This window comes from Amphiura filiformis, chromosome 2 (assembly GCF_039555335.1).
Source record: "Amphiura filiformis chromosome 2, Afil_fr2py, whole genome shotgun sequence".
In the NCBI taxonomy this organism is placed as follows: Eukaryota; Metazoa; Echinodermata; class Ophiuroidea; order Amphilepidida; family Amphiuridae; genus Amphiura; species Amphiura filiformis.
Window position 1 is genome coordinate 82256344 of NC_092629.1, and position 14796 is coordinate 82271139.

The window sequence follows — 14796 nt, forward strand, 5'->3', positions numbered from 1 at the left end:
GTAGCTGATTCGGGAAGAGCTTCTAACATCATGGCAAAAGCATTTAATCCGTGAGTAATCAATCAATCACATAATCATTCAATCAGCTAAATGACCGACTCAACGACCGACCAAACAAGCTGATTGATTGATTGATTTTATATATAAAAACACTAAAAAAATACCATGAAATTATGAATTGGTTTCACTTAGGTAGGTCTTTATTGCACTTTTAAAACAATTCTGATTTTGATGGATTTGATATGATTTGGGAGTGAATTCCAATCTTGGATCGAGGTAAAATATAAAAGTATTGCACGCTTGACTTTTGGCACGGGGAAGAATAAAATTAAACTCACTGGAACGAGTGTTATAGCCATGTATATCAGAAAAGAGTTTGAAATTGTCCGAAAGATAAGAAACTGAGGTGCCATTAAAAATTTTAAAAACATGATTCATTTTAAGTTGAGTAACCCGATCTTTTACATAAAGCATGCGCAGTCGGTCAAGTTCCTGTTGCCCTATATGTGTCCGGGAGTCTAGGTTCAGGATGAATCTGACCATTTTGTTTTGTATAATTTGGAGTTTATTTTTGAGTTTTTGAGAGAGAGCCGAGTACCAGGAAGTGCATGAATAGTCAAAATGACATTGGATGAGGGCAGAACACAATGTTTTACGCGATTTTTCATTCAGAAACGAACCTTGTCTGTATAAAAATTTAAGCCTGGCACTAGATTTTTTAATGACATTGAAGGCAATTTCATCGCAAGACAAGCATTGATCCAGAGAAATACCCAGGTACTTGACAGAATGCGCACATTTAATAACTTCATCATTACATTTAACCACAAAATCAGTAGCTTTATTGAGTTTTTGTTTAGTACCAAAGAGGATGGATTCGGTTTTGCCAAGATGAAGGGAAAGCTTGTTGTCAGTTAACCACTCTCTACATGAATCGAGTTCTTTGCTAAGGGATTTACCAATTTCGCTAGGATCCTTACCAGAAATGAGGAGAGCACTGTCATCAGCATACAAAAGTAGTTTACAATTAACACTCATTGGCATATCATTTACATAACATAAAAACAAAAGTGGGCCCAAAATACTTCCCTGCGGGACTCCACATGAGATGTTTAGAGGATCAGATTCCACATCATTGACACTAACGATTTGCTGCCTATTTGAAAGATACGAACGGAACCATGATGAAGAACCAATGCCCATAACGATAAGTTTATGACATAATATATCATGGTTCACTGTGTCAAAGGCCTTTTGCAGGTCCAATAACACCATACCAGTATAATTGCCTAGAGAAGTTTGAGTGCGAATGTAATCGGTAAGATGGGCGAGACATGTATCTGTGGAGCATGATCCTCTAAAACCAGATTGGTAATCATAAAGCAATTTCTTCTCCCTCAAGTAAGATTCAACTTGGACATATACAGCTCTTTCCAAGATTTTAGATGCGACACTGAGGATACTGACGGGTCTGTAGTTCCCAACATCAGTTCTGCTATTCTTTTTAAACAAGGGCTTGACACGAGCCAATTTGAAATCATTGGGAACTGTATTAGTGGTGATGGAAAGATTGACAATATGTGTTATTGGTTCAACAAGCACACAAGCACCATCCTTCAAAAATCTAGAAGGAATATCATCAATGCCAGTACTTTTACTTACATTAAGTTTGCTAAGTTCTTTTAAAACAAATTCCTTAGAAACATGAGAAAGAATCAAGTTATCTGGTTGCACGCCTTGATCTTTGTAAAAATCAGTGAGAGCTTTTGAGTCAGCACAAAACCTATTTGTAGATGGCGGGAGTTTTTTTACAAGCTCTGAAGCTATGGTGGTATAAAACATATTAATATGATTAGCAATTTTGTCTGAGTCAAAACACATTGTACCATTAATATCAAGAACAACTTTGTTTTTTACCTTTGACTTGGTACTATAGCCAAGAGATTTGAGTTGTTGCCATAATCTCTTAGAATCATTTTTATACTCATCAATTTTGTCTCTGAAGTAAACAGACTTCGCCTTTTTAACCTCTCGTTGAACCTTGTTTCTTATTCTACGGTACTCAGTGAACAATTCAGGTTTCTGTTCATTCTTAAATCTGTGGAGTAATTGATCTCTTTCTTTGATACTCTCCAAAATTTCAGTTGACATCCATGGCTCAGTTCTAGTTTTTATTCGAACTTGTTTAGTAGGCGCAATTGAGTCCAGGATGGAGATAAAAGTCTTTTTAAATCTTAACCAAGCTAAATTCACATCATTACAATTACATATATCTGACCAATCAACTTCTTCATTCAACTTCACTAGAAGTCCCTCTTTGGTGTAATTTTTGAGGGATCTAATTTTGACAGTATTGTGTTGATTAAAATTACCTCTCGACACCTTACGGGTGCAATAAACAGCCATATGATCACTGAGACCAATATTTAAATTCCCAAATTGGCATATTTTATCAGTGTCATTACAAATAATGTGATCAATAAGCGTAGCTGAAGTAGCTGTCACACGAGTTGGTTTGTTAATGATTTGACTACAATTAAACATGTCCAGAGTTTGTTTGTACGTTTTAAACATACACTCGTTCTTTTTTTTAAAGTCAATATTAAAGTCACCCAATACTATGAGTTCACTACTAGGAGAGACTTTGGAAAGACAAGACTGAAAATGATCCAGAAATTTACTATTTGTTTGTGGCCGATAACAAATGCCGACAGTTATAGGCCTAGTCTTGGGAAGAAGAATATCAAACCAAAGATTTTCAATGTGCATATCTTGGATATCTTCTCTTAACATAAAGGCCAAATCAGATCTTACATAGGCACATACTCCACCTCCATTCCGGGTTCTATCGCTGCGGAGTATAGAATAGCCATCAATTTCAATTTCTGAATCAGGAACAGTTTCATCTATCTTAGATTCTGAAATTCCAATTACTGAGGCTTTAGAGTTCTGAACAATTATCTTAAGTTGCGATAATTTTGGAATAACTGAATCTATATTTAAATGAATAAAATGTAAACCCCTTCTGTGGAAACAGTCATACATGTTCTCAATATTTGAATCGGGTTTAATAGTTTTAGGCTGCGTTTGATCCTGTATTTGATCAGGTAGACTAGTTATCTTCTCATCTTTGACAGTTGGTTCAGCATTTTCTATAGTAGAAAGGTTCATTTGGTTGCGACGGTGTTTGATATGAGCACCAGCTCGACATCCCCGGGTTACAGGAGGGAAGTTAATCTTCAGATCTTTAATTGTTGACCAAGTGTCATTTGGCAGCCACTGGTTTTGTTTGTTTCTGTATTGAAGAAGTTCATCGCGTGTGTAGCTAATTTTTCGTATAGCAGAGTTAGTACCAGAAGCAGAGATTTTAACATTTTTCTCATTGCTATCATCAGGGCCTGGGTTGGACTGTATATCTCCACAATTAAGTAGCCCTATTTGGAAAGTTATTGTACTGTTTGGATACAATGAAATCGGTTTCTGAACAAATTTGTCATGCTGCAGTATGTAGCTCATTGATGAAGACTTAGAGTTCAGCAAAGTACATTGTTGACATCTCACACCTGAGAGTATCAGGGCAATTATCAGGTACTTGAGTAACATGGTTCTTGATGAAGTTATAGTTCAATAGTTATAGGTTCAATATAAAGTGGCAAAAACTCACCAAGAGTGTGATGAAGTGATCAAAGAGATCAATAATCCAGTCAAGTAATTCAGTACAGTATTACTGGTTCAATATGTAGTTACCAGTAGCAGTGCAGTGCATACATTGTACATTGTAGATCAACCAAGTTGAAATCAAAATCATATTTCAAGAAAATACACAAAATTACGAATGTCACAAACAGGAAAAATAGCACAAAATAGTCAGTGTATGTTCCAAACTGAATGATGCAAAATTGCAATAACAAGTGCCCTTAAGATGGAAAAATGGGCACAAGTTGGCAGAGCTCTGCAAAGGTGCTGCCAGTAGGCGCCAGAGTTGCCAGCACGATCAAGCAACTGATATGACCGAGCGACCGATCAACGGACGTAGCGACCCACCAACCGACGCAGCGACCCACCAACAGACTTTTCTAAACTTTACTGTCGAAAACGTTTTGTGTTTTTCTGGGCAGCGACCCACCAACCGACGCAGCGACCCATCAACCGACACAACGACCTACCGATCGATGACCGAAATTCTTACACAAGAAACATAACATAGGCTATAGACGAGTCTAATTTCACGCAGTCCTGTACCTCAATGGAATCCATGTGAAATGTGAAATGATACCAAATTCCATCACCCGTTTTGCACTTTTGCACAGTATAGACAGTTTACAACACAATACAATATAAGATCGATTTTTAAGCGGCTTTAATCTACCCATTTGGGCAGTCACAACACCATTTTGGTGCGAATGGGATAAAATAATCTGATCATCACGTGGCTTGTCTGTAGCCGAAAATTGTTGACCTGACCCATATCCGTAGTTCATGGGAACACGGTGGCTGAGCGGAACGGGCTCCGACTCGTAATCGAAAGGTTGCGGGTTCGAACCCCGGCGACGCCATTACTCCTCTCCACCCAGGTGTATAAATGGGTAACGGCATTCTTTATTGCTGGGAAGGTAACAGACTCGCTGTGGAGGAGGTGTAGCGATCCCCCTACAGCACATGGAGGAGTCTGGCCCAATCGCCAATGAAAGAGAGACGGACACTCCGTTCACTGTACAGGTTCGCCTCCTTTACCTATCTTACAGGTGGTTCGATGTACTAACATTTTTTATAAAAATTATCCTTACCGGCTTTATAAGTTTATTAAACACCATAATGCAGGAATATAGCTGAAAACTTGAAGGAGGTGAAGAAGATGTTGGAGAAGATCACAGATGACACCAAACCACCCTTGAACTACATCCAGTACATGTCGAAGATGACGCACCTTGTCAACGTCTACAGTGAAATGTCAGAGGTCAAAATTGACCAAATGATACTACGAGCCCTTATTAAAGGTATACTAGAAGATGGGCTATTTCAGTTGAATCCATACACTCAATAGGAAATGACCTTAATCTCCCACACGGGGGGTAGATTTCAAATGGAGTCACCCATTCAGTCAACCCCATTTGGAATTCACGCTTCCTGTGTGGAAGATTAAGGTCATGTCTTCCATGGGGGTGTATGGATTTCAACTGGAATAGTCCAATAGAAGTGTTAAAGTCTTCCAGATTTGTAAAGTTGCTTCTATTTACTTGAATAAGAGAGGGTGAATAAGAGAGAGAGTCACAATAATCAGCGGGTTCGTTAGAGGGATCGGACACACAAAATAAATTCAATGAAAACACATTAGACTGTACGAAGATTGTTACATATGTCACCAGGTTTTGAGAGCATAACATTATGTATCAGACATCACATTTATTAGATGACACGACAAAGTTTAAATGTAAAAGAAATGAAATAATAAATCAGAAATCATTTGTAATAACTATCGATCATTCCATTAAAATTCCATGAAACATCTAATCACTGGTATATCAAAATTGTTCAGAAAATCATTCAAATTATCTGTGCCTTTGTGTTTCTTTGTTGTAGCCAATAAGAATGACAAACAGGTGCAGCTAGATTTGGCTCAGACATGGAATCGTAGTGATATCGTCGAATTCAGTGAGATACTCAGCACAGATACTCTCAATTGGCAGGTAAGACGTCCCTATTTTTCTTACCGTGTCTTAAGCTGAATTTATACTCGATCGCTTTTGCAGAAAAGCGATTTTCACGCATGCTCAATGTTTACTTACATTTCCAGAGCGTCAAGCCGGTCAATCGATTCAAATCGCTGAGGCAAAAACGACGTTGCTTTTGCAAGTTGAAGAAATCTCAACTTGCAAAAGCGATATCGCTTGACACGTGAATGCGTCAACCAATCATATATAACCATCTGGATCTATTATTTTGCTAATTAATTTACCTTTCTCGATTATTAATTTTTGGTGATGAATTAATTCAAAGCAATAATTATTGACAGCAACTGATGTTTTAAAAATGTATTTTGTGGCATTTAGAATATTTTAATTGTCGTCTGCAATCGCTATCTCTGTGATATTAAAGTATAAACGCAAAAGCGACGAGCGATGCATCGCAAAATTCGGCGATTGCCCATCGCTTTTCAAAAGCGTTTAATCGCAATCGCTCGGCGATTGAGTATAAATTCAGCTTTAGGCTCGACATCTTATTCGGTCCTATAGCACTATCAGTGCCCGGTTAGGTACCGATGACTCTTACTATTATACCCTTCTATACCCTGGTGATGTAATAGATTGTAGAAAGCATAATAGTTAACATTTGTATAGTGTCATTGCTTTTATTTTCATTTAGATAAAAAATAAAAGCACTATGCAAATGTTCATGGTATGATAAAAAGAGCTATCGGTACCTAATCGGGCATCGATAGTGTTATAGGACCAAATAAGATGTGGTGCCTTACGTTTGTCCTCTTCATTTCCTCCCCATTTGCTTCATGCAACAACAGCGACAAAAAAACAAACAATACCAAAACAACAACAATCACGACAATAGTAAGACCCCAAACTGTGAAGAGGACATCAACGGCAACTACATCAACAATGGCATCAAACAAACAACAACGGCATTATTCAGCTGCAGAGTAAGATGTGGTCACAAGGCCTTTACCTGGACTACAATTTATAGCCATAGCATCAGGATCATTTTTTTTCAGAGGCGTGTGAGATACAAGGGAGAAGGTGGGGTAAGGTGCTTTTGGGAGGGAGGGCAATTTGGACAAACAATTGTCACAAATTGTTAAAAAAAGGTCTAGCTATCTAAAAAAATCCAGAACCCATCATCTCACGGGGCTGCCCCCTAGTTACGCCAATGGACATTTACAACGACGACAATAAATTACTGATCCTGCTGCTGGCGCCGGAAAATGGCCTACCATCTCTCCTATACCACTATACCGGTATGGTAACTGCATATTTCTGCATGTGTCAAGACAGTGGTACATGCTCTTACTCTTTCCCGGAGCAGCACATACAATGACCTTTATCTTGGGTTGTACATGATTTTACATAAATTTTATTTATGTTACCATGAATTCTTTAAGATTATCAGTATCAATTGTGTCAATGTCTTTCAGGCGTACCACAAACAGGAAGCAATATACCGTGACAACGTGTACAGGTGCTTACTCAACAATCAACTGGGATTTATCAAACTATTTTTGAGAAACAAAATAGTGAGACTGGACGCTTACCTTACACAGGCCGAGCTCGAAAAGCTGTACAAAGAGGTATGTTTATATACACCCCGGGGGTCACTCCCATTGTGGCCTGTACACCATCCGCGATAATGAAAACGCGTAAAAAGTGTAGTTTTTCGTGGGTAAGCACGATACGCGCGTAACGCGTTTAGGGTGTCAAATACATGAAATATTGGAAAAAAGGGTAGCAAAATTGCAATTGCTATACGCGGAAATGAAATTTAGGGTATGAAATTTGATGCAAGGAATAAAATCCCTGTTGTTTTAGCCAAGGGTTAAATCCTTGTTTAGGGTGCTTTTCAAAAGTTGATTATCGCGGATGGCGTACAGGCCACAATAGGAGTGACCCCCCGGGATATACACGTATCTTCCTTCACAAGTAAAAGGTTTTGAATCATCCTGACCAGATTTCAGAGACACTCTGGAGCAAAAATAAAGTATGAATACCATAATCATATTTCTCCGTATTTTCTCTGCTTTAGGTTCACATATCGCACACGTCACCGTTGTACCAACTTGTGACCCGGAAGAAGAAAGAGCCGCAAGAGGTAAGATGGGTACTTGTATAGTGACAAGATGTATAGGTATATTCACGCTGTTTAGCGTATCCCTACCATGTGTCTTTGTCTTGTGAACATCTCACTTTTATTGTTGGTTTTATGGTTAGCCTAAGGTTCGACATAGATAAGGCACATTACATTAAACCATTTCATTGAGTTACTAAAAATGTTTTCATGCAGCAGCTTGTCATTCTTAATAACGTAGGTTTATCAGAAAACTATGCTATCAAATCATGTATTTAGTGTTTAAATTTCTAGATCTAAAATGCTTTATGATGTAATCTAAGGAGCAGTGTTTACATATGTTTTGAATGGTACTTTTAGTTTAAAGATATATGTTTTTTGTAAAATAAATAAGTTATGGTAACAGATCCAGATGATATAATTCAGTTCCTATCAGGAACCTTGTTCACTCTGCAATGACTGCAGTAGTGTTTCGAGATGTCTGCAGTCCTCGGTGGTTGTGATGACGTCGCCAACTTTATAGGAACACTACAGTCATTGAAGAGTGAACAAGGTTCCTGATAGGAACTGAAATCTACCGAGTGAGTACTATTATTCTGTTCTCATCAATAATATTCATTTTGTTTTTCTTTTTGTGGATTATTGTACTTTAAGGGTAGATGCGGTATTGTAGGTCGGAGTAGCCAAAAACAAATCGATTTTCATTGTCTAAATCAATATATTATTGAAAAATAAGACTTTGATGTTTTGCAAATAATATATACTAGCTTGCTTGATTTATTGTTATTAATGAGTTATGAACGTTTTACAAAAGTGTTGTTGTTTCAGCCCTCTTTACAACATAACTTAAAAACCACAGGACTTACAAAAGTATATCTGTGATATTTGAACTCTTCTATACACTCGCCATGAAATGATCAATGCAATTTTTGCCAATGCTCACTACCATTCGCAAGATGCTGTAAACTACCAAATCGCAACAGTTTAAAATAGTTGCTAACCTTAATGTCGTGCTGATCTGTTTTAGGGTGTCGAACAGACAGAAGATGTACTTAAAGATATTGAGGAGGTACTTCAGGATCTCACTACGGAGCATTTTGTTTTTCTCAGTGAAGACAATAAAGCAGGTATGCAATCCCCACAAAACGATTTAGACATTATATCCATTGAGATGAAGAAAGCTATTTACTCAAAGCTTAATTTTGCTCACCTGAGAGGTTTCGGAATGTAACACTATTCCTTGTTCACTCGTCGATGGACTGTTAAAAGATGTTTACTACTGCTGGTCAGAGAACGTTGGACCGTGATGTAGGTCACGTGTCAGGCACTGACGCAGTAGGGAGTTGTAAGCTTCAGAAAGTCTATGGTGGCCCTGGTCCCGGTTCTTACCGGGACCAGGTTTTCAAAGCAGATCATTAGCACACGAAGCGAAGTAACTTCTTCAAAAACATCACTATTTTCTTTTGGAATACTCTTCACAAAAATATCATTAGAGAGGGAAGGAAAGAAAATTAATATAAAATACAGTCAGTTGTAGATTTAAAAAAAAAATCTGGCTTTAGCTTCCACGGAATAACCAGGATAGTAATTCGCCTGACTCAAAGAAGTTTTGCTTCATAGAAAAAGAGGGCTTCACTAATATTTATAATACGGCTATATACTCGTTTCTTTTAGGGTATGATTGGTATCGTTCTCGTTCCCAGAGTTCAACGTACCAATTCCCCTTACCTCAAATACCAGAAGACAGAAAGACGATCACATTCCGTGTGAAGGCATTGCGTGACGCCTGCGTGGCACTGGCACCTATGAATGAGGAGACTGGCACTATGTATGAGATAAGTAAGTGACTATAATTTACAGAAAGAAAAACGACCAACAAACCCCCAACAAACAAAGAAACACGGCAAACAAACAAAACGCTATTATTTAATAACAATAATAATGTAGAAGTAATATTAACAAAACAATATATGACCATTTACAGCGAAAGGTACCTTATGTCGGCTGCTACATGTGTCCCCTTCCACATTGTTGGCAGAATAGGATTAATGATTGGTTTAGAACATGTAGAATGTTTGACACTACCAAAATGAGATACCTTCCGACTTAAACTACCTTTTGCTGAAACAGAAGAAGCAATGATAAATTATTCAAGAGAAAAATCATGACAGAATACCAATTCTATTGCTTTGCGTAGCCACAGGCTTCAATATAAGAAGTCCAATTTTTAAGATATTTATCAAAATATTAAGAGCTATCTCAAGATAACAAATGCAGCATCATGGTCAAACGAACACAACAGAGGTGGAGAGAATGAACAACCTGAATCGGGGTTCGTTTTATGGTCTATAATGTTATATTATAGTTTAAATTTTATAGTATTTTTTCATTGTCGTCGTTCTTTTGCAGTCCTAGGATGTTCCAAGAACGAGAAATGTACCATCAAATACGGCACCAACATCCTTGCAGAAGTGGAGAAAGTCGATGTTCTAAGCCAAGATGCCTTCCGCCATTTCTTCGTGTGTCATTTGGTAGGGGCATCCAGGTGGGATACGTAGGGGAGAAGGCATTCATGACGTGTGACCATCGACATGAAGTAGGAATCAAGTTCCTGGGATTCAAAACTGATATTGGTATCAGTGGAGTCTGGGAGTTCTGCACTTTTGGTAAGAAAGTGTATTTGTTTTATCAAATAATTAATTCAAGTGTACTTTAGCTTTGCACCGGATTCGTAGTATATTCAGTGCTGACCTGCCTGACTCTCACTGGAGCCGAAAATCCAGACAATATGACTATGATAGAGATATGAAATCTTATCATCCATAAAAGAGGGCTTCTATTTTAAACATAGCATCTTTTAATGTATTGAGAGTCTAACAAGTAATTGGCAAAGACAATTCTCAAGAATTTCACTTCACATGAACGTTTGTAGGAATTTTCGTGTAACTTTTCATTTTGTTTATTACTCCACCTCCACCAACCTTAAAGTATTAATTGTTTCCATTTTTCAAATAAAAAAAATGTAGCAAGTAAAAGGTACACCCCATGTCTTTACACAATAGGTTACGAACAATTTGAGACACCGGATACGTACAAGTATCGGTACGACGCAGTACCCAAGTTAACTGCTGATAAACCATCCATCACTTTCCGACTCAAGGCTGACGACAAAGCCTATCTGGCTCTGTCACCCAAGAAGAAAGACGTTCAGGATATGATTGAGATAGGTAAGCGATCCCAACAGGTGGATGTAAATTGATTATGATTATCTTGAAGTCAAAACAACTCAATTAATGCCGCTAGATTCTGGTGCATGAGGTTACGCGGTGGAACGCCGGTAGTGTTGCGTTAGTTTGCTCTTGTGAAAATTCAGGGACATTATCTTGAACAAAGAACTTACCATATACATGTAATACTTTGTCCGTTTTCCATATACTACTTTAACCCGTATGAAACTTGGGAAGCTGGTCCTGGCACCCAAGATCTATTGTGGCATGTCTAGGATGTGCGCTCCTTATTGAGTTGTTGTTAATTAAATAATTCTGGTATGTACCCTGTGCACCCTCTACAGGGTTAGGGTTAGGTTAGGGTTATACTTAGGGTTGGGTTATAATTAGGGTAGGTTAGGATTAGGGTTAGGGTTATACTTGTTCCGGGGCCAAAATAAAACACCAGAATTTGTCTCTAATTTCAGTTGATTGAAATTTCGTTCCGCATATTGAAGAATGGTTGTCGAAATACTATATTTTGGAAGTAATTTCTGTAACCGTGTTTACTTTTTTCATTAAATAATCATTATGTCACGTTTTACATGTTTTAGTCAATCTTCTTGTTCTTCTTCAAATGTTCTTTTCAAACAGTACTTAGCAACAACCTTTCCGAGATGAGAATCGGTCGAGGCAACAAACATGTCGCCAAAGAATCAACCCCAGACCTACTCAGTCCGGATGAGTTCCGTCAGTTCTACCTGACCTTTGAACAAGGACGGTCGATTCAGGTCGGTAGGCTTGGGCAGAAACCATTCCTCAAGTACAAGCCTAGTAAACCCATCCATTTTGACTTCCTTGGATTTGCTTCTGATGTTGCGTGCAAAGGAGTTTGGGAGTTTCCTGTATTAGGTGAGCTTGTAATCATTGGTCTATTCCATTTATACTTTGATCAGCTCTTAATCGGCGGGAAATGTTAGGCATTTACCACTAAGCATAAAAGTAGACCCACGTTAAGAGTGCTATTATGTCTTGTCTAAATTTTGTGTGTTAAAGAAAGACGCCAAAGTATTGGACTTGATTAATAATTATTGATGCTTCTGGCGAGATGTTACAAGACAATTCTCAAAATAAAATATTTTTATATTAATCCCATCGATCACATTAGTTATATCATTTTTTTCTTTTAAATGTTATATCAAGGTACCAGTGAACACCAGAGCACCAGCGGTGTCTACAAATACAACTTCTTGTTCCCGCCATTGCCACAGACCACAGAGATGATAACTTTCCATGTCAAAGCGGCCAGTAATGCCCTCATCGCATTGTCACCTGAAGACAAACCATCGGATGACATGTATGAAATCAGTAAGTGTATACGTATCCTTAATCACTGTTCCTGTATAACCATACCATCCCCCAACTTTGTAATTAACTTTGTTTGTAATCACGGCATGTTGACGTAATATTACTGATATTTCAAGCAGCAACGACTACCAGAAATGTTCTAAAATCGTTCGGAAGTATTTGTGCCGAAAATGCACATTGCCTGGGTAGGATTTGGCCTCTGTTCACTATAGGGGCATAAAAAGAAGCACTTTTTCAGTGCATCCAAAGGTCCAGGGAAATTAATGAGGTGTCACTGGAGCTGGAATAGATTAATACATAATTGTAATGCATTGTATAATTTTGTTCTAGTGTTGGGCTTAGACAAGAACCAGAAATCCGGTATAACCTACGAGGGTAAATTCAACTCACACATAACAACAGAGAAGATACTCACAGCCGACAGCTTCAAACACTTCTATATCTACCTTCAAGACGATATGATCCAAGTTGGTGTGGTCGGTGAAAAACCATTCATGAAGTGCGAACGAAAGACTGACGTCAAGTTCGTAGGATTTTGTTCTGATCACAAGAGTCCAGCTATTTGGGATTTCTGCATGTTTGGTAAGAACGCCACAAACTTTTTGTGAACAGCAATATAATTATTTGTGATTCAAAGAGTTCAACGGAAATCAATTGCCCTAAGAAATGCTGGTATACTTCTAAAACTACTTGATAAATAAATTCCTTGAGAGACCCCAGACCTACTATAGCCTAAGTACCGCATCAACTGAGCGGTTTTAAAAAGTGCCATTTTTGTATATGTACGACATTTCATAAATATCTATTTTTGGTTACTCCTTCATGTAATTATACACGAAATTAGGGTTAGGGTTAGTGTAGGGTTAGGATTAGGTTTAGGGTTAGGGTTTAGGATTAGGGTTAGGGTTAGGATTAGCTTACAGGAAATAATTACATGAAGGATCGACCCTATTTTTAGTGAAAATGTTGTAGTATTTTTTGGATAATACCAGCATTACTTGGGAGGTGGAAGGCGGTCAATTTCTTAAGAATTCTGTAGGCCCAATATGTTATATTTTGTATAAGTCTTGACACAATGAATGTTTTGTGTGATGTATTTTATTTTTGTATTATAATCCAGACACTTTTCAATATTGATAAAAGTTACAAGTATCAATGATCTATTTTTTGTTTCAAAATGGAAATTGAATCTCATTAGGCCGTGAGCTTTTTGAGACATCGAAGTACCACTTCGACCTACCAAGAGTTCCACGAGATCGGAAGATAGTCACGTTCAGAGTGAAAGCAAAGAGCGACGCATACCTTGCTATGAGATCAGACAAAGAGGACGATATGTATGAGATAGGTAAGTCAAAACCCGCTGGGGACATAACTTTTGGTGGGTAGGTACGTATGTTTGGGGGTTTGGTGGGTGGAAGAGAGGATTAACATTGCTGTTTCTTATGATACCTTGTCCTCTTTTACAAAACAGTCAACTTATATGGCTATTTTACAACCTGTCGAGAAGGTCAACAATGCTGTTGACAGAAACGAAACTACAATAGGTATCTTTCTAGACTTATCAAAAGCATTTGATATCATTGATCATAATATATTTCTGCAGTAATTAGAACATTACGGATTTCATGGAATCGTAGTAGAACTGATTTTGATGTATATGTATGCATTTTATATGGAAATAAATGATGAATTAATAAATGAAAAATACAAGAAACAAGTAACCATAAACATTCACTAGAATCACTGAAGCTGAAGTATAAACGGAACACTGGGTTTCCAAACAAGGACAAGGTAAATTAACGGTAAAACTGAAAAAAAAAAAAACCATGTTATTCTTCAACAGAACTTTGTGGGACTGGCAGTGGAATGAGTAGATCCGCACTGAAGTACGGGCAACAACAAGCAATTAATGCATCTACGCCTCATCTGAGCGACGAGGAATTTCGCCATTTCTACATCTACATCGATCCAAAGAAACCTATTCAGGTTGGGGAGGTAGGACAGAAACCCTTCCTGAAGCACAAATCAACCAAACCATTCATTGTCAAGGAGATTGGGTTTGGAACAGGTCATGATGTGTCAGGAGTTTGGGAATTCTGTACCTTTGGTGAGTTCTGTTGTATAATTATAATATTATATGCCGCAGCTTTCATTATTGTGCACTTTTGTATTAATGCTCTGCGTGCTAGCCATGCGCTTCAACGGGAAAGTTCAAGTTTTGAAATATTTTCTCAAAATATCAAGAGCGATCTTAAGAACTACTGAACCAATACTAGACTTGTTTGTACTCATTTTCATGCATCTTTCATACTGATTTCAAATATGGTCATAAACATTTACATTTCTGAAATTTTTGAATTGTTTTAAACAATTTGAAACATGTCGTCTGCAGTCGACACCTGCGTGAAGAGAATTAAGATACAAGTATCAA

The 14796-nt window shown here is 37.8% G+C and overlaps 1 protein-coding gene across 2 annotated transcripts in view; it reads left to right on the forward strand.

The window, feature by feature from the left end:
• The first annotated feature begins 9494 nt into the window (after positions 1 to 9494).
• LOC140146705 (transient receptor potential cation channel subfamily M member 2-like) overlaps positions 9495 to 14796 on the forward strand; it is a 375948-nt gene continuing 370646 nt past the window's right edge. For both annotated transcript variants that reach the window (XR_011858289.1, XM_072168579.1), the window contains exons 1-8: positions 9495 to 9630; positions 10201 to 10457; positions 10854 to 11018; positions 11652 to 11909; positions 12201 to 12365; positions 12696 to 12947; positions 13564 to 13710; positions 14209 to 14472. Coding sequence is in view for 1 of the 2 variants with exons in the window: in XM_072168579.1 (XP_072024680.1) it covers positions 10208 to 10457; positions 10854 to 11018; positions 11652 to 11909; positions 12201 to 12365; positions 12696 to 12947; positions 13564 to 13710; positions 14209 to 14472 (1501 nt within the window). In the remaining variant the exon portion in view is untranslated. The remainder of the gene's footprint in view (positions 9631 to 10200; positions 10458 to 10853; positions 11019 to 11651; positions 11910 to 12200; positions 12366 to 12695; positions 12948 to 13563; positions 13711 to 14208; positions 14473 to 14796) is intronic.